The 25,774-nt window shown below is 35.8% G+C and overlaps 1 protein-coding gene across 6 annotated transcripts in view; it reads left to right on the top strand.

The window, feature by feature from the left end:
* The window catches only part of ATXN2 (ataxin 2), a 198,073-nt gene that overhangs the window by 34,315 nt on the left and 137,984 nt on the right, over window positions 1–25,774 (top strand). For all 6 annotated transcript variants that reach the window (XM_037816824.1, XM_037816819.1, XM_037816823.1 and 3 more), the window contains exons 2-5: window positions 6,921–6,957; window positions 8,104–8,163; window positions 8,653–8,724; window positions 9,341–9,491. In XM_037816824.1, the coding sequence (XP_037672752.1) occupies window positions 6,921–6,957; window positions 8,104–8,163; window positions 8,653–8,724; window positions 9,341–9,491 (320 nt within the window). The remainder of the gene's footprint in view (window positions 1–6,920; window positions 6,958–8,103; window positions 8,164–8,652; window positions 8,725–9,340; window positions 9,492–25,774) is intronic.

Raw genomic sequence — 25,774 nt, 5'->3', positions numbered from 1 at the left:
ATTCTGCAGCATTAGCAAACTAGAACAAACCTTTTCTCCTCCATTCTTAGATCCCATCCAGTATAACGTGTGGCATTTATCTCTTTACTTTCTTTCTTTTCTTCTTCTTTTTAAATTGTGGTAATGTATACAACAGAAATTTTTCTATCCTCACCCCTCCCAAGCATACCATTCAGTGGGATTAATCATATTCACATTGTTGCAGTACTCTCACCACCATCCATTAATACAGCTTTCCCTTCACCCCAAACAGAAACCTGATACGCATTTTGTATTAACTACTTGTTGCCCCTTACCCCAACCCTTGGTAACCTGTACTCTACTTTCTGTCTCTCTTTCCCTCTTCTGTATTTTCTTTGTGGTTACCATGGGGCTTAAATTTGACATCTGAATCTCAAACAATCTTGCAAGCTTTGATGTCAGCTTAACTTAAATAGCATACATAAACTGTACATAAACTCCATCCCTCCACCTGTATGTAATTCTTGCCACAGATTACATATTTATACATTATGAATTCAGACCATTGACTTATCATTACGTTTTCCCGTTTGCCTTTTAGATGCTGTAGGAAGTAAAAAGTAGAGTTACAAATCAAAAACACAAGAATACTGGTTGTGCCAGTTTGAATGTATTATTTCCCCCAGAAAAAGCCATATTCTTTGATGCAGTCTTGTGGGGCAGACATGTTAGTGGGGATTAAGTTGGAACATTTGGATTAGGTTGTTTCCATGGAAATGTGCCCCATCCAACTGTGGGTGATAACTCTGGATAATTTTCCATGGAGGTGTGGCCCGCCCATTCAGCATGGGCCTTGATTAGTTTACTGGAGCAAATATAAGCTCAGACAGAAGGAACGAGTTTGCTACAGCCAAGAGGGACATTTTGAAGAATACACGGGAGCTGAGAGAGCAACTGCAGTTTACAGAGACATTTTGGAGATGGCCTTTGAAAACAGACTTTTGCTCTGGAGAAGCTAAGAGAGGACAAACGCCCCAAGAGCAACTGAGAGTGAAGCTGAAGCCTAGAGAGGAGTGTCCTGGGAGAAAGCCATTTTAAAACCAGAACTCCAGGGCAGACGCCAGCCACATGCCTTGTCAGCTAACAGAGGTTTTCTGGACACCTTTGGCCATCCCCCATTGAAGGTACCCAATTGTTGATGCATTACCTTGGATGCTTTATGGCCTTAAGACTGTAACTGTGTAACAAAATAAACCCCCTTTTATAAAAGCCAATCCATTTCTGGTGTTTTGCATTCCGGCACCATTAGCAAACTAGAACACTGGTGTTTATGTTTACCCATGTCATTATCTTTACCGGGGATCTTTATTTCTTCACGTGGCTTCAATGGTCTAGTGTCCTTTCCTTCAACTTGCAGAACTCCCTTAGTATTTCTTGTAGTACTGGTCTTGTAATGAAGTTCCTCAGCTTTTGTTTATCTGGGAATGTTTTAATTTCTCTCATTTTTGGAAGGGTTTTGTTGGATATAGAATTGTTGGGCAATTTTTTGCTTTCAGCACTGTAAATGTCATCCTACTGCCTTCTTGCTTCCATGGTTTTTTATGAGAAATCAGCATTTAATCTTATTGAGACTACCTTGTTTGTGACATAGCCTCTCTTGTGGCTTTCAGAATTCCCTTTGTATTTGGCTTTTGACAGTTTGATTGTAATGTGGCGTGACGTGGGTCTATTTGGGTATATCTTGTTTGGTTTGGAGTTTGTTGAACGTCTTGTATGTGCATATTCATGTCCTTTTAAATTTGGGAAAATTAAAGCCATTATTTCTTTTAATATTTTCTCTGCACCTTTCTCTTTTTCTGGGACTCCCACAATGCATTTATTGGCATGTTAATGGTGTCCCACAGGTTCCTCAGGTCTCTTCACTTTTCTTTCTTCTTTCTCTTTTTGTTCCTCAGACTGAATGATTTCAGTCGCCTTATCTTCAAGTTCTCTGAATGTTTCTTCTGCCAGTGCCAATCTGCTGTCGGACTCTTCTATAGAATATTAAGTTTCTCTTCTGTGGTCTTCAGTTCTTTTTGGTTCTTTTTGATAATTTCCATATCTCTGTGGATATTCGCTTTGTGTTCGTCTGTTGTTTTCCTGATTAGCTTTAGTTCTTGGTCCATGTTTCCTTTTAGCAATTTGAGCATATTTAGGACCATTTCCTTCAAGTCTATGTCTGGAATGTCACAGGTCTGATCCTCCTCCTCGTGGATGGTTTCTAATACTTTAATCTTATCCTTTGCTTAGTCCATGGCTTCCTGTTTTGTTGTATGTTTTGTAATTTTTTGTTGAAACCTGGACAATTTAATATTTTAATGTGTTATCACTGGAATTTAGACTGAGGTGCCTGTTTATAAGCACCTTAGTCTTATGTTCAGTGAAATAAGCAAGAGACGTAAGGACATATTGCATAATATCACTTATAAAGATGTCTAGAAATAGCAAATTCACAGAGACAAAAAATAGATTAGAGGTTACTATGGAAGGGAGAAAGGCAAGTGTGTGTTTGATTAATTTTTTGTAGACAATTTTTTTTTTTTTTTACAAAAGTGCCAAACTCTTTCCAAAGTGTCTGTAATTATTTTCTTTTCCCATTGACACTGTATGAGAGTTACTATTGCCAGCATCCTCAACAACATTTGCTACTGTTAGTCTTTAATTTTAGCCCGTGAATCTTCCTTGGTGAAGTGGCCGTTTAAGGTTTTTGTCCATTTATTTGGGTTATTTATCTTCTTATTAATAAGTTATACAAGTTTCTTCTATATTCTGGATACTGGCTCATTATCAGCCATGCATTTTGCTAATATTTTCTTGGCACTGTGATTTGAAGAGCGGAAGTTTTCAAAATTTGATGACGTCAAATTGATCAATTTATTTTTTGTATGATTTGTATTTTTTCTGCCCTGTCTGAAATCTTTGTCTAACCCAAGTTCACACAGATTTTCTCCCATATTGTCTTTTGAAAGTTTTATCATTTTAAGCTTTTACGATTTGATCATTGAACCATTTCAGTTTAATTTTTGTGTATGGTATGATGTGACAGTTGGAGTTCATTTATTTCCTTTTTAATACCCAGTTGTTCCAGCACCATTTTGAAACATTTCTTTTATACGTCTTGAAGTCAGGTAGTTTGAGTTTTCTCTTCTCAAAATGTTTTTGGTATCCTAAGTCCTTTTCATTTCTATTTAAATTTGAAAACCACCTATGTCAATTTTTATTAAAAAGCTGATGGAATTGTGATTGGAATTGGATTGAATCTATCAGTTTAGGGAGAACTGACATCTTAACAATATTGTATCTTGTGAACCCCGAACATGTTCTGTCTTCATTCTTTTAGGTCTCTAATTTCTTTCAGCATTGTTCTGTTTTATAATTTATAGTGTTCAGGTCTTTTAATGTATTTAAAAAACTTATACCTAAGTAACGTGTATTTTTGAGTAAATTAAAAAAAACTATAATGTAATTTTTCAATTTCATAACAAAAATCTATCGTTAGCAATATTTGGTACATTCACAGTATTGGACAGCCCTCACCATGTAGTTCAGATCATTTTCATGGCCCTTATGTATCGCATATTTTTTTGAAATTATTTTTTACGTGTGGTAACATCTATATTGTCATATAATTTGTCATTTTAAATTGTATGATTAAGTGGCATTAATTGTATTTACACTGTTGGGTTACTATCACTACCATTCATTACTGAAACATTTGCATCACCTATGACAGAAGCTCTGTACTCCTTATGGAATAACTTCCTTTCTCCCTTGCCCAGCCCCCTGGTAACCCCTAATCTACTTTCTATCTCTCTGAATAATTTGCTTATTCAAGGTTATTACATACAAGTGGAATCTTAGATTATTTGGCTTTTTGTGTCTGGCTTATGTCACTTATAATGTTTTCAGTGTTCATCCATTTTGTGTCATGTAACATTGGACACTTTTTGATGCTGTCATAAATGCTATTGTCCAATTTTTGTTGTTCACTACTCGTGTATAAATAACACAGTTACTTTTTGTATCCTTCTTAGGACTTTATATCATACAGCCTTTCTAAACTTCCTTATTTCTGGTAGCTTTTTTGTAGATTCTCAGGATTTTCTGCATAAGTGATTATGTTGTCTTTGACTAAAGAAAGTTTTTGTTTCTTTCTCTTGCCTTATTGGTAGTTAGGACCTCCAGTCCAAGTGTCTCTTTTTTTTTTTTTTTTTTCTTTTTTTCTTTTTCTTTTTTTTTTTTCTTTTACAGTTTGTTCTAATCAGGATTCTGTTTGTCTTGCCTTTTAAGTCTATTTAATCTGCAGTTTCCCCCTTCATCATTTTGTGCTAGGTGATTTTGATTCACCGATATATATGCAGAGTCCCTGCCTTATGGAGCTTGCTCACATTATTGTCATCAAATGTATATTAGTGAAATATCTTTTTTTTTTTTTTTTTTTTAAATGTTGGGTCAAACTCAATGTTCCGATACAAAGCTTAAAAGCAATTAAACAAGAACAGCCGTTTATGACATTTCCAGTTTACATACAAGTTAAACTTGCATGAAAGGTATTTGATGCTATTGAGAAGTTTCTTTTAGAAGTGCTAGTCCATGTAAAGTAGCAAGATACTGTATTTATTTTTTTAACTTCATTGTAGTAAGGAAGTTTTATTTTTCATTGCAGTCATTGACATTGCACTTACATCTTTTCAGTGCAGAAGTTGGTAAATTTTCTCTGTAGAGACCCAGTTAGTAAATATTTTAGGCTTTGTAGGCCATATGCTCCCTCTGTCCTGTATTCTTTTTTGCTTTTTTTGTTTGTTTGTTTTGTTTAACAACCCTTGAGAACATAAAACCATTCTTAGTTCAGAGGCACTATAGTTTAATGACCCATGATGTAGAGGTGATTATTTGAAAGGTTTTCTTTCCTTTTTTTTTTCTTTTCTCTGTTCCTCAGCTGGGCTCATTAATTCATTAAATATTTAATGAACCTATACCATATTTGAGGCACTGTGCTAATTTTGATGGATGATACAAACATGGATAAGATGTTGTCTGCTGAGTTTGCAAGCTCAGTGCTACTTTATTGGGCACTGTCCTCAGTCAGACTCATGGACTCTTTGGCCCTCAATTGTTTTGCTCTTCGAATGTTTTTAGCTTGTAGTTGAATTTGAGTTTTAAACTCACATGTTTTTTTGTTTTATTGAAATACATTCACACACCATACAATCATCCATGGTATACAATCCACTGTCCACAGTATGATAACATAGTTATGCGTTCATCACCACTGTCTATCTCTGAACATTTTCCTTACATCAGAAAGAACCAGAACAAGAATAAAAAATAAAAGTGAAAAAAGAACACCCAAATCATCCCCCCATCCCACCCCATTTGTCCTTTAGTTTTTATCCCCATTCCTCCACTCATCCATACACTAGATAAAGGGGGTGTGATCCACAAGGTCTTCACAATCACACTGTCACCCCTTGTAATCTACATTATTATATAATTGTCTTCAGGAGTCCAGGCTGCTGGGTTGGAGTTTGGTAGTTTCAGGTATTTACTTCCAGCTATTCCAATACATTAAAGCCTAAGAGGTGTTATCTATATAGTGCATAAGAACGTCCACCAGAGTGACCTGTCGACTCCATTTGGAATCTCTCAGCCACTGAAACTATTTCGTCTCATTTTGCATCCCCCTTTTGGTCAAGAAGATACTCTCAGTCCCACGATGCCGGGTCCACATTCATCCCCGGGAGTCATACTCTGCGTTGCCAGGGAGATTTACACCCCTGGGAGTTGGGTCCCACCTAGGGGGGAGGGCAGCGAGTTCACCTGTCGAGATGGCTCAGTTAGAGAGAGAGAGGGCCACATGTGAGCAACAAAGAGGTACTCAGGGGGAGACTCTTAGGCACCATTACATACAAGTTTAGACTCTCCTTTGTGATAATGAGCTTCATAAGGGCAAGTCCCATGCTCGAGGGCTCAGCACATCAAACCACCAGTCCCAATGTTTGTGACAACATCAACACCAGTCCAAGTGAGGATGTCCAACACATCTGCACCTTCCCCCAGATCCTCGGGGCTGGGGAGGGGGAGGCAACTCACATGTTTTTAAAATGAGATTCCAGTCATATTATTCCAGAGTGAGTATGTGAGTATGTTCTTGAAGAGTATTTCAGTTTATTAATGTTTTTGTAATTTCTAAGGGGCCTGATTTTTTCCAGTGTAATTTGACTTAGGTTGCATTATGTTCTATAATTAAAATCACTTGAAAATAGAATCTATCTTAGTGGCAATTATTTGACAGGAGACTTTGGTGTACTACATCATTTTAGGGGGAGGGGATTAGTAGGGAAAGGCATTTGTTATATATAGATTCTGACAGAGGCACTTATTATTTAGACGTAAAAGTGCTTTGAATGAAATAACTTATTTTTCACATGTTTTTCTACAGTTGTAAACACATTAGCCATTTTTAGAGGTGGGGATAAATATGAGAGGTGACTTCATTTGTCAGTCAAATGTACATTCAGGAATAGTGTTTATTTTTCTCCTAGGTTGCTGTTTTATAACAGAGTAGTGATTGGTTATGTTTGGAGTAAAGATTATTACTAATTCATGTTTGTGGTTAGTTTTTCTACCCGTAGGCTATTCTAACTTTTACTTCATTTATTTGATTTTGATAAAAGTTTGCATTCTTATTTCCTCCTCTCTCCCTCCTCTGATCCTTAGCTCTTCTGGGCTTCTGAGCCAGCAAAGGACAGAAAAGGATCACATTTGGATAGCCTTTAGACTTAATATTCGAAGAGTCTTCCCCACCCTTAACCTGTCTTTTATTTGAATGGATTTACAAGACATTTTAAAGTTTTGAAAATATTTTCTAATTTGTTCAGCCTGTTGAATTTAATAAACATGATGTTTAATCTTTTCAGAGGTCGAAACAGTAGCAAAGGATTGTCTCAGTCTACGGTAAGTAACTTAAATTTTACTTGTTTAGAAAAAATATTAAAAAAAAAAAAAATTCTAACTGGAGAACAAAAGCCAAGGCCAAAAAAAATCCCTTGTATTGAATTTTATATTTCTGATAACTTTTATAGATCAGTATTTTAGCACAAAACCTATTAGCTTTGTGTGTTGTGTTTTGATAATGACTATAATATGTAAAATTTTCTGTGGACAGTATTTTCATGTATATATTTTTTTAAATTTTTTATGCATAATTTTAAAAATAAACAAGTCTTTGACTAAAGACAAATCAGAATGAGTAATTCTCAAAAGTTAAGTAGAACACCAGGACTGGAGTTTGCAGTGTTCTTTGGGTGTTCGATTTTGAATTAAATTCATATGCTATCTTATTTCATTCTCTTCATCTTTCTCCCTTGGAAAAGTCCTTCTTGTCTTAAATTTCAGAACTTTATCAATGAAATTAAACTGGAATGAGGGTAGAAGATATAGGTTCCATATGGTAGAAGAAATAAATGAGAAGCCATCACTTTTTTTAAACACTTTGCCTTTATTGGAAAGATTACCTTCTTAAGAATGGGGGAGGCAGAAACTTACATAGGATGGAGTGATGTGTTTGATCAGACCTTTGAGCACTGTCATTGACTCAGAGGTACAGGGAGGAAGTAGTCAGAGTTCCTCTTGGAAGGTTCTCCTCCCGTCTCCCTCCATTTATTTAATAAGGTACACCCTCTTTAGTGTACTGTTCTGTGAGTTTTGACAAATGTATAGAATCATGTAATACCACAATCAAGATAATAGAGCAGTTGTGTCTTGCCCCAAACTCCCTCATTCCACTTTATAGTGAACCTTTTCCTCCACTTCCTGGCAGCCATTGACCTGTCTTCTGTCCCTTTGGTTTGGTTTCTATGGAAATTGATTTTTGCTTTTTTGTATAATTTATAGTAAAAGTATTGTAGTTGGTATGACTGATTTCCCTTTTGAAGACCTCAGCTTCTGTTTTCTAAGAAAGCAAAAGGTTATAGTCAATCTCCCTTTAATACATATAATGTATTATAAACCTAATTAAAATTTTGTTATACAGTAAGTGTTAACTTTAATATACAAATGTAGATAACGATTTCTAGTAAAGTTTTCTTTTTAATATTCCAGATTTCTTTTGATGGAATATATGCAAATATGAGGATGGTTCATATACTTACATCAGTTGTTGTAAGTTCTCAGATTATTGGGGATAAACTGTCTTGGAGTGGTATAAAGTAATTTCATAAAGCTAAAATGTGTATAAATGATTCTTAATTATTTCTTGGGTAATCAGAATAACTTAGGAAAAATACATTAGAACTCTGTTTATCCAATCTATTGTATGTAACCCATTGTAAAAATATTCTTGTTACCTCTGCTGGGTACAAAATAATGATAGTAGTTGATGGTCTTTTTTAGTGCATCATTTTCTTGTCACCGAATGTAACTGGAATCAGAAGTGTTTAACTTCAGTATTAAGTTCATACTGCAAACTCTGAGTCACAGCCCACTTAAGAATTTTGAGAGGTCAATGCATTGTTAATTTTTTTGTTCTTTCAGTTAAAATCTAGTGTAGTGAATGAAGCCCTATGAGTGATAAAAAGTAAAATGGAAGCAGTTATCTTCGATGACTGGGTAACATACTGTTTATTTGATAAGTTTATTGTGTTTTTTTAGGGATCCAAATGTGAAGTACAAGTGAAAAATGGAGGTATATATGAAGGAGTTTTTAAAACGTACAGTCCTAAGGTAATTTTTACTCTCTTCCTTTTCGTTAATGTAAAATTCTATGAATCATCAACTTCTTATGTTTGTATGGTTCTCTGAACAGTGTTTATAAGTTTCTGATTTAGCCATTTGTAATTATAAGCTGGGTATACTTGTCAGTTTTTTAATTCCAGTGTTAGTTTTTCTTATGAAGTAAAAGAACATTCTCATGCCCAGAGTTTTTTTTGTTATTCACTGTGTGGTTTTGCTCTTCTGTTTCAAATACTGATTATTTTTCAAACTTGTTTGTATACTCAAAAACACTTCTTGATCTGTGTGCTTACTAAAATATTTGGGCCTTTTTCAAGCATTATGGACAAGAAGGGAGATAGGGTGGTTCACATTTTTTTTCCCTTTATCACTACTGATATTCTTCTTACAGACATAGTTTAGCAAGGACCAACTTTTTGATGTGAGGATTTTTGCATAGTAGAATTAGCTAATAGATTTCTGAGAAAAGGGTATGCTTATCAGGTTCTCATAAATGGTTTTTGCCAAAGTCACATAAGAAATAGGGAAGACCATGATGTGCTAAAGAATTCCTAACAAATTTTATTTCTAAAATGTTTTGAATGTTTGCTTGTGTTTTTAATTTTAGTGCGATTTGGTACTTGATGCTGCACATGAGAAAAGTACAGACTCTAGTTCTGGGCCAAAACGTGAAGAAATAATGGAGAGTATTTTGTTCAAGTGTTCAGACTTTGTTGTGGTACAGTTTAAAGATATGGACTCCAGTTATGCGAGAAGAGGTGGGTTTTGATTTCCTATATATGCTTTGTGGTTTATTAGCTTTATTTAAGCAAAGATTCTGCACACTGATCATATAGACGTTTTAAATGAAATATGGGCTTTCTAGAATATCCTCATTAAAACTTTTTTTTAAGAAAAATGAGAATTTAAAACTTACTGGGAATTATTTACAACTTATAAGGAAGATTACTTGGTATGTTCAGTAGCATAAATTATAATAAGTTTTATTCCATTGAAAATAGTTTATAAAGAATTTCCTGAAGTTTCATAATCAGGAATGCTGCTGGCTGTACTCAGATCTAGATTTCTTGTCCCATTTGGTCTTACGATGCTTTAGTTTGTAAGTGAGCCTGTAGATCTGAAGGAAATCAAAGCACAGAGCCAAGGGAAAAAAGCATAGAGCTGTGGATAGAAATGATTGGCTAATGAAGATGGAAAGGGTAAAGAAGTAGAACATTTATATATTTTTTTAGAAATTTAGAGCATGAGACTATGTTTTGAGAATTTAAAATGACTATGAAGTTATATTAAATTTAATCTGTTTCAAGTGTACACTGAGGAGGAAAACACCAGAAGTTTTGCTGTTCATTTGGAGAGTGTACTCTCTTCTGCAGGGCTGAGCGTTCAGTAATACTACTGGACAATTTTGAACTTGGTTGTAAAATTCTTAATTTATTTTTTACCAGATTTTGTAAGTCAAATGTATAATTCTTTTGCAAATTGTAATTCATTACAATTTGATTTTCATAATGAAATCTGTACTAACAGCTGATTTTATTGTTGCGCTGATTCTTCTGTACTCCTTTGGGAAATTACAAGCCACCAGCAAGTTAAAGCCTGTTCTCTTGGACCCCTTAGAGAGGTTTTCACAGAAAGTTACTTCCTTTTTCAGAGGCAAGCAATGCTAGATACTCACTCTAACTGTTTTGAAATGGTGATGAAAGCTCAGTGTTCTGTTTATGTAGCTTCTCAAATGCCTGTGTCTGTGACTCACAACCTTTTGTCTAAGAGTCCTTTAGTGGCAGATATAAGAAAACAAGTCTCTTTTAGTTACACTTTGGAATTGATCTTGTTCATAAACTTGAGAGCACACAATTATTTACATTTATACTAATACTGTTAAAGTGTTCATCTGTCTTAAATTTTAATGTTAATTTTGGGTCATAAGTGAAAAGGGAAAATAAAATTTTAGTTGAATTTAGTACATAGCCTTCTGTAATATTGGCCATAACAAAAATGTTTCCTACTTTTTTGGGTACAAGGTCATTTAGTTAACAGCCATTCACAATATACTTTGTTTTTTGTTTCATTTTGCTTTTAAAGTGACTTTGTCTGAATTTGGAAAAGTATAGAATATTTTGATGTATTTGAGTTACTGTATTCTCTGATCCTTTTCAAAATTAATGTCTTTAAAATTTCAATTTTAAAAATTATTCTATTATATCTTTATTTCTCAGGTAATTTGGGTTGATTGTAGAAAGCCAAGGAGATGTAGTTAAGAGTGATGTCTCTGAAAACTTCTGGTATACTCATAAGGGAGAGGATGTATTTTGCTGTATACATAAAAATATACTATTCTTGGTGAGGGCATCCAATATTAGAATAATTTCAGGTATTTTAATGAAGACTGTATTGGTTTTGTGTATTATACAATTGTGTCCAATGCATACTATCCTAAAAATAGCACTAAATCATTTGTTTGGGATTTCAGTTCTCTTAAGCCATTATCCTTTTCTTTTTTTAAAAATTTCAAGACAGTTCACATACCATACAGTTAATCCATTTAAAGTGTACAATTCAGTGGTTCTTTGGTATATTTACAGATACCTGCAACTATTACCTCAATCAATTTTGGAATATTTTCATCACCTGAGCAAGAATCCTGTATTCTTTAGCTTCTGTCCTCCCCCCACCCCTCCCCTATCCCCACCTTATCCCCAAGCAACCACTGATCTATTTTATGTCCCCATAGAGTTGCCTATTCTAGACTTTCATATGATTGGAATCACAGAGTATGTGGTTTTTTGTGACTGGCTTTTTTTTTTTTTTTTTTTTAAGTTTTTATTAGAGGAGTTGTGGGTTTACATGCATAAAATATAGGATTCCCATATACCTCCCCACCACCAACATTTGCACTGGCAAGGAAAATTTGTTATAGCTGATGATAGCACTTTTTTTGTAATTCTATTTTATTAACATTGGTTATATTACAATTGATGAAGGATTATTAAAATAGTACTATGTATGAACTGTCACCCATAAGTTATGTAGGGGTATTTTTCCCTATATTCCCAACCTATTATTTTTTTCATGCATATTTTTATTCTTTTACTCATCTGCCCATACACTGGATAAAGGGGTTGTCAGTCACAGGGTTTTTGCAGTCACATGTGTGACTGGCTTTTACTTAATGTTGTGTTTCAAGATTCTGTCTGTGTCGTAGCATTCCTTTGTATGGCCAAATAATATTCCAGTATATGGTTGTTTCTACCTTTTGGCTATTGTGAACAAATATCTGTTTGAGTACTTGTGTTTAACCTTTTGAGGAATTGCCAGCCTGTTTGCCAAAGTGAGTGCACCATTTTCCATTCCCACCAGCAGTATATGAGGGTTCCTGTAACTCCACATCGTTGTTAATACTTGTTATTATCTGTCACTGTGATTATAGTCTTCCTAGTAGGTGTAAAGTGGCATCTCATTGTTTTGATTTGCATTTTCCTGATAAGTATTGATGCGGAGCATCTTTTCATATGCTTATTGGCAGTTGTTTGTCTTCTCTGGAGAAATGTCTGTTCACATTTGCATCCTATGTCCATTTTTAAATTGGGTTATTTGTCTTCATATATTTTGGATACATGTCCCTTATCAGATACATAATTTGCAAATATTTTCTCCCTTTCTGTTGGTTGTCTTTTCGCTTTCTTAATGGAGTCTTTTGTAGCATGAAGTTTTAAATTTTGATGAAGTCCAAATTATCTTTTTTCTTTTGTTGCCTGTGCTTTTAGCATCAAATCTAAGAATCCTTTGCGAAATTCGTTATGCCAGATTCTTTTTTTTTTTAATTCATTTTATTGCAGTATATTCACATACCATGTGGTCATACAAAACAAAGCGTACATTCGATTGTTCACAGTACCATTGCATAGTTGTGCATTCATCACCAAAATCAATCCCTGACACCTTTATTACCACACACACAAAAATAACAAGAATAATAATTAAAGTGAAAGAGCAATTAAAGTAAAAAAGAACACTGGGTGCCTTTGTTTGTTTGTTTCCTTCCCCCATTTTTCTACTCATCCATCCATAAACTAGACAAAGAGGAGTGTGGTCCATATGACTTCCCCAATCCCATTGTCACCCCTCATAAGCTACATTTTTATACAATCATCTTCAAGATTCATGGGTTCTGGGTTGTAGTTTGACAGTTTCAGGTATTTACTGCTAGCTACTCCAATTCACTAGAACCTAAAAAGGGTTGTCTATATTGTGCGTAAGAGTGCGCACCAGAGTGACCTCTCGGCTCCTTTTGGAATCTCTCTGCCACTGTAGCTTATTTCATTTCCTTTCACATCCCCCTTTTGGTCAAGAAGATGTTCTCCATCCGACATTGCCGGGTCTGTATTCCTCCCCAGGAGTCATATTCCATGTTGCCAGGGATATTCACTCCCCTGGGTGTCTGATCCCACGTAGTGGGGAGGGCAGTGATTCCATCTGCCAAGTTGACTTAGCTAGAGAGAGAGGTATGCCAGATTCTGAAGACCATCTTGGCAGAAGTAGAAGTTGCCCTCTCTATTAAAAAGAGGCTGTTTTGGAGATACTATTAGTATGGTGGATTTTTTTTTTTTTTTTTTTTGGATCAACACCGCGGTTTAGGGAAATCTTTTTGAGAGTAATTAATTTATTGGCATGGTTCATTAATCACAAAATTTAAGGCATTTAGTACTGCTTTTAGATTTATATTATTTCTTATTAAAGACTTATTCAGACTTATAATTCCTTTTTGTAAAGGAAGGTAGGGTTGACTCAGTGGTTCTTAATACTGGGATCACCTTTTAGTCACCTGTCCAGTTCTCACTTGCTGAGCTTCTGATTTAATTATAATTAGCCTGGGTGAAGCTCTTTCGTGTGATTCTGAGGTACAGTCTGGTTTGTGAACCTTGGGTTTCATATGATAGTTTCCAGGAGTGCCTCTGTGCTGCGGGTTTTGTGGCTTTGTGCTTTCTTTCCTTGCTTTTCAGTACTGTTTCTATGTCAGAATTTGAGATTATCCTGAGTAGTCACTACTTTGTCAGTTTGATAGTACTTATCTACAGATAGGTTGTGGTTTTTAAGGATTAATATAAGTGAATTAGTGATAAGAATCAAAAATCCTAATATTATCTTGTAGCTTCCCAAAATAAGAAGGAAATTTTTTTCCCTACCAAGCCTCTATGTTCTCATAACTCTCTCCTGTAATATTATTGCCAAATTCTTAAGGTTAATATTGACTCAAATTTGGGTGCATATTCTTGTATCAGACTTTGTGCTAAGTGCTTTACGTACATTTTTTTTTTTCCTTTCATCATCATAACTTCTTTCTGGCATGTATATGATTGTTATCCACGTATTATAGATGTGGAAACTGAGACGAGTTTATCTTGCTGAAGGAAAGACACAAACCCAGCTCTCTCTGACCCAACCCCAAGTCATGTTCTTAATCACTACATTATAGTGATCTAAATTATGTGGACTGATTCATTGTTGGCTGATCTGTCTCAGAATTAATCTGCATCAACCTTAAAGGATTTCCCCACAGATGAAGCCAAAGGATGAAATCTGCGTTAACCTTTAAGGATTTCCCCACAGATGAAGCCAAAGGATGAGAGGGGGAAAAAAAATTATGAAGCAATATGATTACAGATTATTATATTGCTCAAGATTCTTTTCTTTTTTGAATCTTAGGCTATACTGTTAGGGAGACCTTTTAAAGTTAGTAATGTAGAAGTAGCTTTTAAGTTCCTGATACTAACTTCATTGATTTCAGTAAATTTTAAAAGTTGTTATTTATACATAGACATAAATGAATAAAAGAGGCCTAGAAATAAGTAATATCTTCTTATACTGTTACTAAGTTTCATTTGATATCTTGAAGGTTATATATATTCCAGTTTGACTTGTGAGCAAAATGAAAAGTAGCTTTACATTTTAATCAGCCTTAGGTCAATTTGGCACACACATAATTAGAAAAGACCATCAGATTATCTCTAGAAAATTAACGTGCACTTTATCCTTTCTTTGAATTCCATTGCAGACGTATATGGGATGCTCTCAATTTTCCCTCTTCATTTTGCGGTCTGCTTTTTGGGGCATTTAGCTGCCTTTGTCTCTGCAAATGCTTACCTTTAAACTAGCCTGTTGTCTCTATTCACATTTTACTTGGTATTTCCTCTTTCTAACATCCTTTTTTCTTATGTTTTTCTCCTTCATTCCCTTTCTGCTTTTCCTATTTCTCCTATATTCAGGTTTTGGTCTTATTGTTTTAGTTCTGTGGTTTCTTTCTTCCACATCCTTATTCCATTGTCACTTGTGCTTCTTTCATTTTCTTTTTAGTATTCTCAGCTTAGAGAGTAGTAATCAGCAAACTAAGGCCTGCAGGCCAAATACTTGTTGTCCAGTTTTATAAATAAAGTTTTATTGGAACACAGCTATGCCCATTCATTAATGCATCATCTGTGGTTGCTTTGGTGCTACGGTGGCAGCCTTGAGTTGTGGTAACAGACTATATGGCTCTCAAAGCCAAAAATGTTTCCCATCTGGCCCTTCTTAGAAAAGGTTTGCCAGTGCTTGGTCTAGAGCAATTGTCCTGCTACATTTGGGGTTTTTTGTGCTTAGGCTAGTGTAAGTTCATATAATTAGGACTGATAAAAAGTAATTACTGACTGTAGTGAAGTAACACTGAACATGGCTTTCTCTCTAAACTTACGGCTCTAAATTAATGGTTTGTCTCTAATAGTGTGCAGTCTCATGCATTTCCGTATTTGTGACCATTCAAACTGGATTTAGTCCAAAGGATCACTTTTTCCCATTCTGCCCTTTGCCTTTTCCTTTTTAATTGTGGTAAAATGTACATAATGTGAAAATAATTTTAATCATTTTAAAAAGTATAAATAATCCTTTATTATTAATTTCACTGACAATACTGTGTAACTTTCACCACTATCTGTTTCCGGACTACCTTTATCATTCCATAGCAAAACTCATTCAGTAATAACTCCCCATTTCCCTCTATCCCAACCCCTGGTAACCATTGTTTTGGTTTTTTTAACTGTGAATTTGCTTATTTGATGTATTTCACAAAAAGAGAAATTGTACCATATTTGTTGTTTTGTGTCTGGTTTATTTCACTCAGCATGATGTCTTCCAGGTTCATTTGTGTTGTAGCATGTACCAGCACTTCACTTCTTTTTACAGCTGAATAATATTCCATTGTTTGGATACACCACATTTTGTTTATCCCATCATCTGCTGATGGACACTTGGGTTGCTTCTACCTTTTGGCTATTGTGAGTAATGCTATGATGAACACTGGTATGCAAATATCTGTTCAAGTCCCTGCTTTCATTTCTTCTGGGTATATGCCTAGGAGTGGAATTGCTGGGTCATATGGTAATTCTATCTTTAATATTCTGTGGAACCCCCAAACTGTTTTCCACAATTGCTTTACCATTTTACATTCCCACCAACAATGTATGATGTTTCCTGTTTCTTTGCAACCCATCAACATTTATTATTTTTAGTTTTTTAGTAATACCCATCCTAGTGGGTGTGAAATGGTATCCCGTTGTAGTTCTTTTTTTGGTTTTGTTTTTGGTTTTGTTTTTGTGATTATAAGATTTTATTAAAGTGTTTCACACAACTGTGAGGATGCATGAGTTCAAATTCAGTAAGATAGGAGGCGTGATTCCAAATTCTGTATCTTGGGTGGTGAACTGGCAACTCGATGAAGGTGTTCAGTGAACTCCCCAGGAGATGCTGGCTAGCCAAAGAAGAGGTGAAGGTTCTCGCTCTTCTCCCATAAAAGCCTTTAACTGACTTGATTAAATCCAGCTGACTGAATTCTCTCATGTGGGACACACACCCTTGTTGAAGTTTTCAGCCACGAATGCAGTCAATTGATTGATGAATTAATATGATGAATTAATAAATAAGCCTTCTTGTTTATTAACCAGCCTCAAAGGTCCTTGAAGTAACAGTTAGCCAGTGCTTGCTTTACCATACACCTGGGAACCATCACCTGGATAAGTTGATACTTAAACCTCACCGTCACAACCCCCATGTACATGTTTACTGCCTCATGGTGGAAGTGATGATCAATCGCTTCGCAGTCTGGTTAAATTCATACATAGAATGCAACGGAGAATCCAATATTCCCTATTGTAGCAAAGGAAACTTTGTAAACAACTGGTGGTGTGGAAAGACACCATAGATGTTACTCATGTTTATGTATATGCAAGGGTCTTAGGGTGGATATCTTTGGAATGACATAAGCAATGAAGGATGCACTAAACTGCTTTTCACAACCTGTGAGGCTGGAGATCCTGGTGGGAGAGGCTAAGAATGATCACCTTTGGAACATGAGGATAGTAGACTTAATCTCTGTGACAGCCATGAAATAGCTGAATTTCCCATGACCAGTGTTCACTGTAGGTGGAAACACCATTAAACAGGACATGCAAATTCTGATGACATGAAATTTTAGGCCCAGGAAGTGGTCATTCTTAGTCGTATTCATTTGCCCTAGAAGACTCCAAAATCACAGACTTCACATTCTGTCCCCACACCAATAATGTTTCAACCATTGATCTTCATAACTCAGCCACCAAATGTCCAATTATTTGCCCAATCCCCTAACAGTATCCCTCACATTGACACAATAAGTCATGACCACAACCTCCCAAATTTCTGAATAAATGATTTCCCCTGAGCTCACATTAAATACATTCTACATCATGAAATTTCTGGATCTCTCTGAAGGGGTACCATCCTCCTAATGAATGCTTTTCCCTCTTCATGTTTTCACGATTTTCCCATTGTATTTCATGTTTTCATGGTATTCCTAAATTGAGTATTTTTAGCATATTAAGGCTTTTTTTTCACTGAAGGATAGTGCGCAGTAATTATAGACTTAGTGTTTCATTCCCATGGAGAACACTTATTTTACTTAAAGGATAAATTACAAATTAAGGGACTCCTACATTGAGTACACAGAATTCCTCACATGTAATTTCTCTGGTTTTCTTATCAGGGTGGTAGATGAGGACTCTCCACTTCCATTAGATTTATATTATGAGTTCCCTCATGTAATATATCAGGCTATCCATTAAGGGTTTTCTACATAGATAACATTCATAAAGATTCTCTCCTGTATGAATTTCCTTATATTAACTGAAATACTACAGCTGGCTAAAAGTACTAACACATAGATTACAAACAGTATTACTTAATTATGTGAGTTCTCTGGCGTGTTTGAAGGTTAAATCTATATTGGAAATCTCTTCCATATTCAAAGTATGTATAGTATGAGTCCTCTAATATCATCTAAGGTCATAATATTGGTTGAAAGCTTTCTCGCATTTATGATACTCATAGGGTTTTTCTCAAGTTAGAATAATTTCATGTTGTCTAAGTATATAAAAATCAAGGCTTTCCTATATAGATTACATTCTTACGGTTTCTTTCCACTGTGTGTTCTCTTATGTTGTCTAAGATATGAAGAATCACTGAAGGATTTCCCACAGGTATGGCATGCACAGGGTTTCTCTGCAGTATGTGTTCTGCCATGCTTTCTAAAATAAGAATATAGGGTGAAGGTTTTCCCACAGGCTTGGCAGTGATAGGGTTTCTCTCAACTGTGAATTCTCTCATGTTCTCTTTAATAGCTGATGATGTTGAGCATCTTTTCTTACTTATTGGCCATTTGAATATCTTGTTTGGAGAAATACCTATTCATATCGTCCCATTTTTTAAATTGGGTTGTTTGTCTTTGTTGTTAAGTTGTAGGAGTTTTTTAATATACTTTGAATATTAAACCCTTGTCTATTGCATAGTTCACAAATATTTTCTCCCATTCTGTAGGTTGCCGTTTCACTTTTTGCTAATGACCTTTGAGATACAAATATTTTTACTTTAAGTCCATTTTATCTGTTTTTTGTTTTGTTGTGCTTTTAGTGTAAAATCTAAAAAAAACCATTGTAATTACTCCATCACTGCCTTTTTTGTATTTAGTTGCTTTTTTCTCATGTACAATTTTGATTCCCTTCTTTTCTTTTCTCTATATTTTTTAGTTATTTTTATAATGGTTACCTTTGTAAGTACAGTTAACATCTTAAAATAGTAACAACCTGATTCAGCTAGTATCAACCTAGTTTCAGTGTTGTATAAACTCTCTACTCAGTATCTCTTTCCCTCCTTCTTTATATGGTTGTTCTTTCATATTACATCTTTATATATTGTATGCCAATTAACATAAATGTAAAATGTTATTTTACACATTTCCTTATTAAATCATATGAGGAAGAAGTTACAAACCGAAAGTACAATGATATAGAAGTTTATATTTACCTATGTAGTTATCTTTACCAGTGTTATTACTTCTCATGCTTTAAGTTACTGCCTAGTGTCCTCTAATTTCAGCCTGAAGAACTTCCTTTATTATTTCTTTAGGGCAGGTCTTCTGGTAATGAACTCTTTTAGCTTTTGTTTCCCTGTGCATGTCTTAATTTCTCCTTCATTTTTGAAGGATAATTTTGCTGGATATAGAATTCTTGGGTCCCAGTTTTTTTCCTTAATATGTCACTTCACTATCTTCTGGCTTCTGTGGTTTCTGATGAGAAATTGCTATTAGTCTTATTAGGATCTTATGTAGGTGACTTGTTGCATCTCTCTTACTGCTTTCAGAATCCTCTCTTTGTCTTTGGATTTTGACAGTTTCACTATAATGTGTCTTAGTAGACATATACAAGTGTTTTGGTAGACTCTCAAGAGTCTTTTCTTAGAGTTCATTGAGCTTTGTGGATGTTTATATTCACTTTTTTTTGTTTTTGTTTTTTGTTTTTTGTTTTTTTTTTATCAGATTGAAGAAATAATGGCCAGAAACTTTTCCAGTTTCTTTTTCTGCCCCCTTTTCTCTCTCTTGTCCTTCTGGGACTCCAATAATGCATATGTTTATATGCTTGATGGTGTCCCACAGGTCCTACAAGCTCTGTTCATTTTTCTTCATTATTTTTTCCTTCTGCTGCTCAATGCTGGATGATTTCAATTGTTTTATCTTCATGTTCACTGATCTTTTCTTCTCCCTGTTCAAATCTGCTGTTGAATCTGTCAAGTGAGTTATTCATTTCAATTACTGTACTTTGCAGCTCCAAAATTTCTATTTGTTTCTTTTTTTGTTTATTTTTAAATGTACACATTTTTTTAATTGAAATTGTTCACATACCATACAATTATCCAACGATCCGAAGTGTACAGTCAGTTGCCCATGGTACCATCATACAGCTGTGCATCCATCACCACAATTAATATTATTTTCAATTTTTAGAACATTTTCATTGCTCCAGAAAAGAAAGACAAAAAAAGGAAACTCAAATCCTCCCATACCCCTAAGCAACCCCTGTCCATTATTGATTCATAGTTTTGGTATAGTACATTTGTCACTGTTGATGAAAGAATGTTAAAATACTACTAACTGTGGTATATAGTTTGTAATAAGTATATGTATTTTTTCCTATTATGCCCCTCTATTATTAACTTCTAGTTAGTGTCATTCATTTGTTCTAGTTCATGAGAGACATCTCTAATATTTACACAGTTAATCACAGATACTGTCCACCACAAGATTCACTGTTTTATACCTTCCCATCATTTAACCTCCAACTTTCCTTCTGGTGACTCTGGGCTTACCCTTTCCACCACATTCAAACACCATTCAGCATTGTTAGTTATTCTCACATTGTACTTCTGTCGCCTCTGTCCATTTTCAAACACAGGTTCAACCTAGTTGAACATTCTGCTCACAGTAAGCAACTGCTCCCCATTCTTGAGCCTCATTCTATATCCTGGTAACTTGTATTTCATGTCTATGAGTTTACGTATTATAATTAGTTCCTATCAGTGAGACCCTGCAGTATTTGTCCTTATGTATCTGTCTTATTTCACTCAATATAGTGGCATCAAGGTTTCTTCATCAACCTGTTTTTTTTTTTAAGACAGTTTTGTTCACACACCTTACATTCCGTCCTAAGCAATTGTTGTTTCCCTGTATAGTCACGTATGTATATATTCAGCACTATTGCCACTATCCATATAAGGACATCTCCATTTCTTCCACAAAGAAGGAGGAAGAGTCAAAGATGGTAGAGAGACAAAAGAAAAAGAGAGAGAGAAAAAACATGACAGGTAGAAAGCAACAAAAGGAAAGATAGCATTAAACTAAAGTAGAATAGAGTGTCAGACAACATCACCAATGCCAGGAGTTCCATCCCCTTCCCCAAAGTCCTACCCCCCTCCCATATGCATTTAGCTTTGGTGTATTGCCTTTGTTATATTAAAGGAAGCATAATGTTTTTGTTAATTATAGTCTCTAGTTTGCATTGATTGTATTCCCCCCCAATCCTACCTTATTTTTAACACCTTGCATTGTTGACATTAATTTGTTCTACCTTATGTAGAAACATATTTGTACCTTTTATTAGAATCATTGAGCACCCTAGGTTTCACTGAGTTATACAGTCCCAGTCTTTATCTTTCCTCTTTGGTTCTGGTATCCCACATGCTCCTAACCTTCCTCTTTCAACCATACTCCCAGCCATCTTTGTTCAGTGTACTTATATTGCTGTGCTACCATCTCCCAAAATTGTTTTCCAAACCTCTCACTCCTATCTTTTCCTTTCTGTCTACAGTGCTTCCTTTAGTGTTTCCTGTAGAGCAGGTATCTTGTTCACAAACTCTGTCATTGTCTCTTTGTCAGATAATATTTTAAGCTCTCCCTCATATTTGAAAGACAGTTTTGCCGAATATAAGATTCTTGGTTGGTGGTTTTTCTCTTTCAGTATCTTAAACGTATCACCGCACTTCCTTCTTGCCTCCGTGGTTTCTATTGAGAAATCCACACATAGAAATCCAGCTTCCACTGTATGTGATGGATTGCTTTTCTCTTGCTGCCTTTGGGATTCTCTCTTTATCTTTTAGGTTTGATAATCTGATTATTAAGTGTCTTGGAGTAGGCCTGTTCAGATCTGTTCTGTTTGGGGTACTCTCTGCTTCTTGGATCTGTAATTTTATATCTTTCATAAGAGATGGGAAATTTTCATTGATTATTTCCTCTATTATTACTTCTGCTCCTTTTGCCTTCTCTTCTGCTTCTGGGACACCAGTGACACATACATTCCTGCATTTCCCAGAGATGTTTCTCATATTTTTCCATTCTTTTCATATAGGCTTTCAGGTGTCTTGTTCTCCAGTTCCTGAGTGTTTCCTTCTGCCTGTTGAGATCTGTTGTTGTATGTTTCCATTGTGTCCTTCTCTTTATTGTGCCTCTCATTTCCATAAATTCTGCCAATTGTTTTTCCAAACTTTCAGTTTCTACTTTATGTTCTCCCAGTGTTTTCTTTATAGCCTTCATCTCTTTTTTTGTTTCTCTTGTTTCATATTTTACTTTTTGAAGACTTTATTAAAGTATTGCAAATAGAAGAAGTAAACATACCGTAAGTGTACAGCTCAGTTCATTTTCAGAAATGGAAGACACAAATGTAAAACACACTCCAGAGGTCCCCTGTTTTTCTCCATTTAGTCCCTGCCACCCCACTAACCTGACTTCTAACACTATGGACTAGTTTTGCCTGATTTTCAACTTACATCAATGGGATCATGTATAATATACTCTCTTGTGTCTGCTTCTCTTAACCATGCTTGTGAAATCCATGTGAATTGTTGAGGATAATTATTGTTTGTTCATTTTCATTGCCAAATAACATTCTATTGTGTGAATATTTCAGTTCATTTTCTACTTTACTGTTGAGGGACATTTGGTTTGTTTCTAATTTGGGGCTATTTTAATTGCCCTGCTGTGAGCATCCCAGCACATATGTTTTGATTGGATGTATTCTGTTGGGTATATAGCTAGAAGTGGAGTTCTGGGTCATAGGGTATGTGTTTTGGTTTGCTAAAGCTGCCAGAAATGCAATGTACCAGAAATGGATTGGCTTTTTTTTTTTTCCTTGTAACAACATTTTTATATTTGTACATTTAGTAACAGTCATTGGCCACTCCAGTTTTTGCCAAGATATACAGTCCCAGTCTTTATCCTCTATCTTTACCTCTGGTGTCATACATTCTCCTATCCCACCTCTTTCAGCTTTACTCACAGACATCTTTGTTCAGTGTACTTACAATACTGTGCTACCATCACACAGTATTAGCCTATCTATTTCTTGATCTATACAATCAATCCTGCTAAACATTCTGTAGTCGTTCAGCCTCAAATGCCCAATCTCTACCCTCTTTCTATCTCCTGGTAGCCTGTGTTGTCAGCTTTTAACTCTCAAAATTTCTTCATTAATGTTTGTTCATATTAGTGAAACTGTATAGTTCCTGTCCTTCTGTTTCTGGCTAACTTCACAAAGCATAATGTCCTCAAGGTTCATCCACATTATTATATGATCCATGTCTTTGTTCTGTCTTACAGCTGCATAATATTCCATCATGTATATATACCACAGTTTGTTTATGCACTCGTCCGTTGATGGACATTTGGGCTGTTTCCATCTGTTGGCAATCGTGAATAATGCTGCAATAAACATCAGTTTACAAATGTCCGTTTTTCTTAAGTTTCAATTCCTCTGAGTTTATACCTAGCAATGGAATAGCTGGGTTGTATGGCAATTCTATATTTATCTTCCTGAGGAACCTCCACACAGTCTTCCACAGTGGTTACACCGTTCTACATTCCCACCAGCAATGACAACGTGTGCCTCTTTCTGCACATCCTCTCCAGCACTTGTAATTTTCTGGTTTTTTTTTGGATAATGGCCATTCTGGTGGGTGTGAGATGACATCTCATTATCGTTTTGATTTGCATTTCCCTAATAGCCAGTTGTTCTAGTTTGCTAATGTTGCCAGAATGCAAAACACCAGAAATGGATTGGTTTTTTTAAAGGGGGTTTCTTTGGTTACACAGTTACAGTCGTAAGGCCATAAAGTATCCAAGGTAGTGCATCAGCAATCGGGTATCTTCCCTGGAGGATGGCCAATGGTGTCTGGAAAACCTCTGTTAGCTGGGAAGGCACATGCTGGTGTCTGCTTTGGAGTTCTGGTTTCAAAATGGCTTTCTCCCAGGACGTTCCTCTCTAGGCTTCAGCTTCTCTCCAAAATGTCACTCTCAGTTGCTCTTGGGGTGTTTGTCCTCTCTTAGCTTCTCCAGAGCAAAAGTCTGCTTTCAAAGGCCATCTCCAAAATGTCCCTGTCAACTGCAGTTCCTGTCTCAGCTCCTGTGCATTCTTCAAAGTGTCCCTCTTGGCTGTATCAAGCTTCCTCCTTCTGTCTGAGCCTATATAGTGCTCCAGTAATTTAATTCAGACCCACCCTGAATGGGCAGGGGAACACCTCCCTAGAAATTATCCAACCAAAGGTCTTGTCCACAGTTGACTGAATCACATCTCCATGGAAGCACCCAAAGGAATCCAAAATCTAATCAACACTAATATGTCTGCCCACCCAAGATTGCATCAAAAATAATGGTGTTTTGGGGGACATAATACATTGAACTGGCATACCAGTGAAGTGGAGCATTTTTCATATGTTTTAGAGCCGTTTGTATTTCCTCTTCAGAAAAGTGTCTGTCCATGTCTTTTGCCCATTTTTTAATTGGATTGTTATCTTTCTGTTGAGTTGTAGGATCGCTTTGTATATTCGAGATATTAAACCTTTATCTGATATGCGGTTTCCAAATACCGTCTCCCATTGCATATGTTGCCTTTGCTTTCTGACAAAGTCTTGATGTACAGAAGTGTTTAATTTTGAGGAGATCCCATTTGTCTATTTGTTCTTTGGTTGCTCGTGGCTTGGGTGTGAGGTCTAGGAAACTACCTCCTATCACAAGATCTTTAACGTATTGCCCTACATTTTCTTCTAAGAGTCTTATGGTCTTGGTGCTAATGTTTAGGTTTTTGATCCATTTCGAGTGTATTCATTGACTAGTTCTAGTAGCTTTACGGTAGATTTTTCTGGATTTTCTACATATAGAATCATGTCATCTGCAAATAGTGAAAGTTTTACTTCTTCCTCTCCAATTTGGATGCCTTTTATTTCTTTTTCTTGCCTGATTACTCTAACCTTCATCTCTTTTGCCATATCTTCCATAAACTTTTTGAATTGATTTAACATTAGTTGTTTAAATTCTTGTATCTCAGTTGACATGTAAGTTTCTTCCTTTAACTGGGCCGTAACTTTGTTCTTCTTAGTGTAAGTTGTAGTTTTCTGTTGTCTAGGCATGTGGTTTCCTCCGTTACCCCAATCAAGTTTTCCCAGACCAGAATGGCCTCAGGTCTTGGAAAGAGGCAATAGCATCCTGTTTCCCTGTGAGTGTCTTAGAAGATTGATACAGCCTGTGATGCCTCAAGTCACTGTTCTTTTCTGCCCAGCAGGTGGCACCTGTCAGTCTGTCACTCCAGACTGGTGTAAGGAAGTGTGGCCCGTGGCTGTTTTCCCCCACGCTCTGGGGTCTGGTTCTGAATGGAAGGCAGGTAGTAGAGCTTGTCACCACCTTCTTCCTCTTTGGGAAGATACACTCCCTAGGTAGAGGTCATTTACATTTGAATAGTCTCTCTGCCTGTGCTATTTCCACCCTTGTCTGGGTCAGAGAGCTGGGAACTTAAATTAGCTGAGGCTTTCTCCACTGAGCCGAAAAAGGGACAGAAAGCCCCCTTCCAGTTTTCTTATGTCTTACTGCTCATTCTTTCCCTGCCTCTTTATTGGGGGTTTTTTAAATGCAATTGTATTGAATTATATTCACACACTACGAGCCATGCAAAGTATACAGCCAATGGCTGACAGTGTCATCACATAGCTGTGCATATGTCCCCATGATTGATTTTAGAACATTTTCGTTAGTCCAGAAAAGAAATAATAATTAAAAAGAAAACCCAACACCCCCCCCCCATACCCCTTATCCTGCCCCTCTCTCCATTATTAACCCATAGTATTGTTATGGTACAGTTGTTACTGTTGATGAAAGCATATTAAAATA

This window comes from Choloepus didactylus, chromosome 23, assembly GCF_015220235.1.
Source record: "Choloepus didactylus isolate mChoDid1 chromosome 23, mChoDid1.pri, whole genome shotgun sequence".
Taxonomy (NCBI): domain Eukaryota; kingdom Metazoa; phylum Chordata; class Mammalia; order Pilosa; family Megalonychidae; genus Choloepus; species Choloepus didactylus.
Note: the sequence above shows the minus strand (reverse complement) of the source record. Positions and strands in the feature narration are given on the sequence as shown.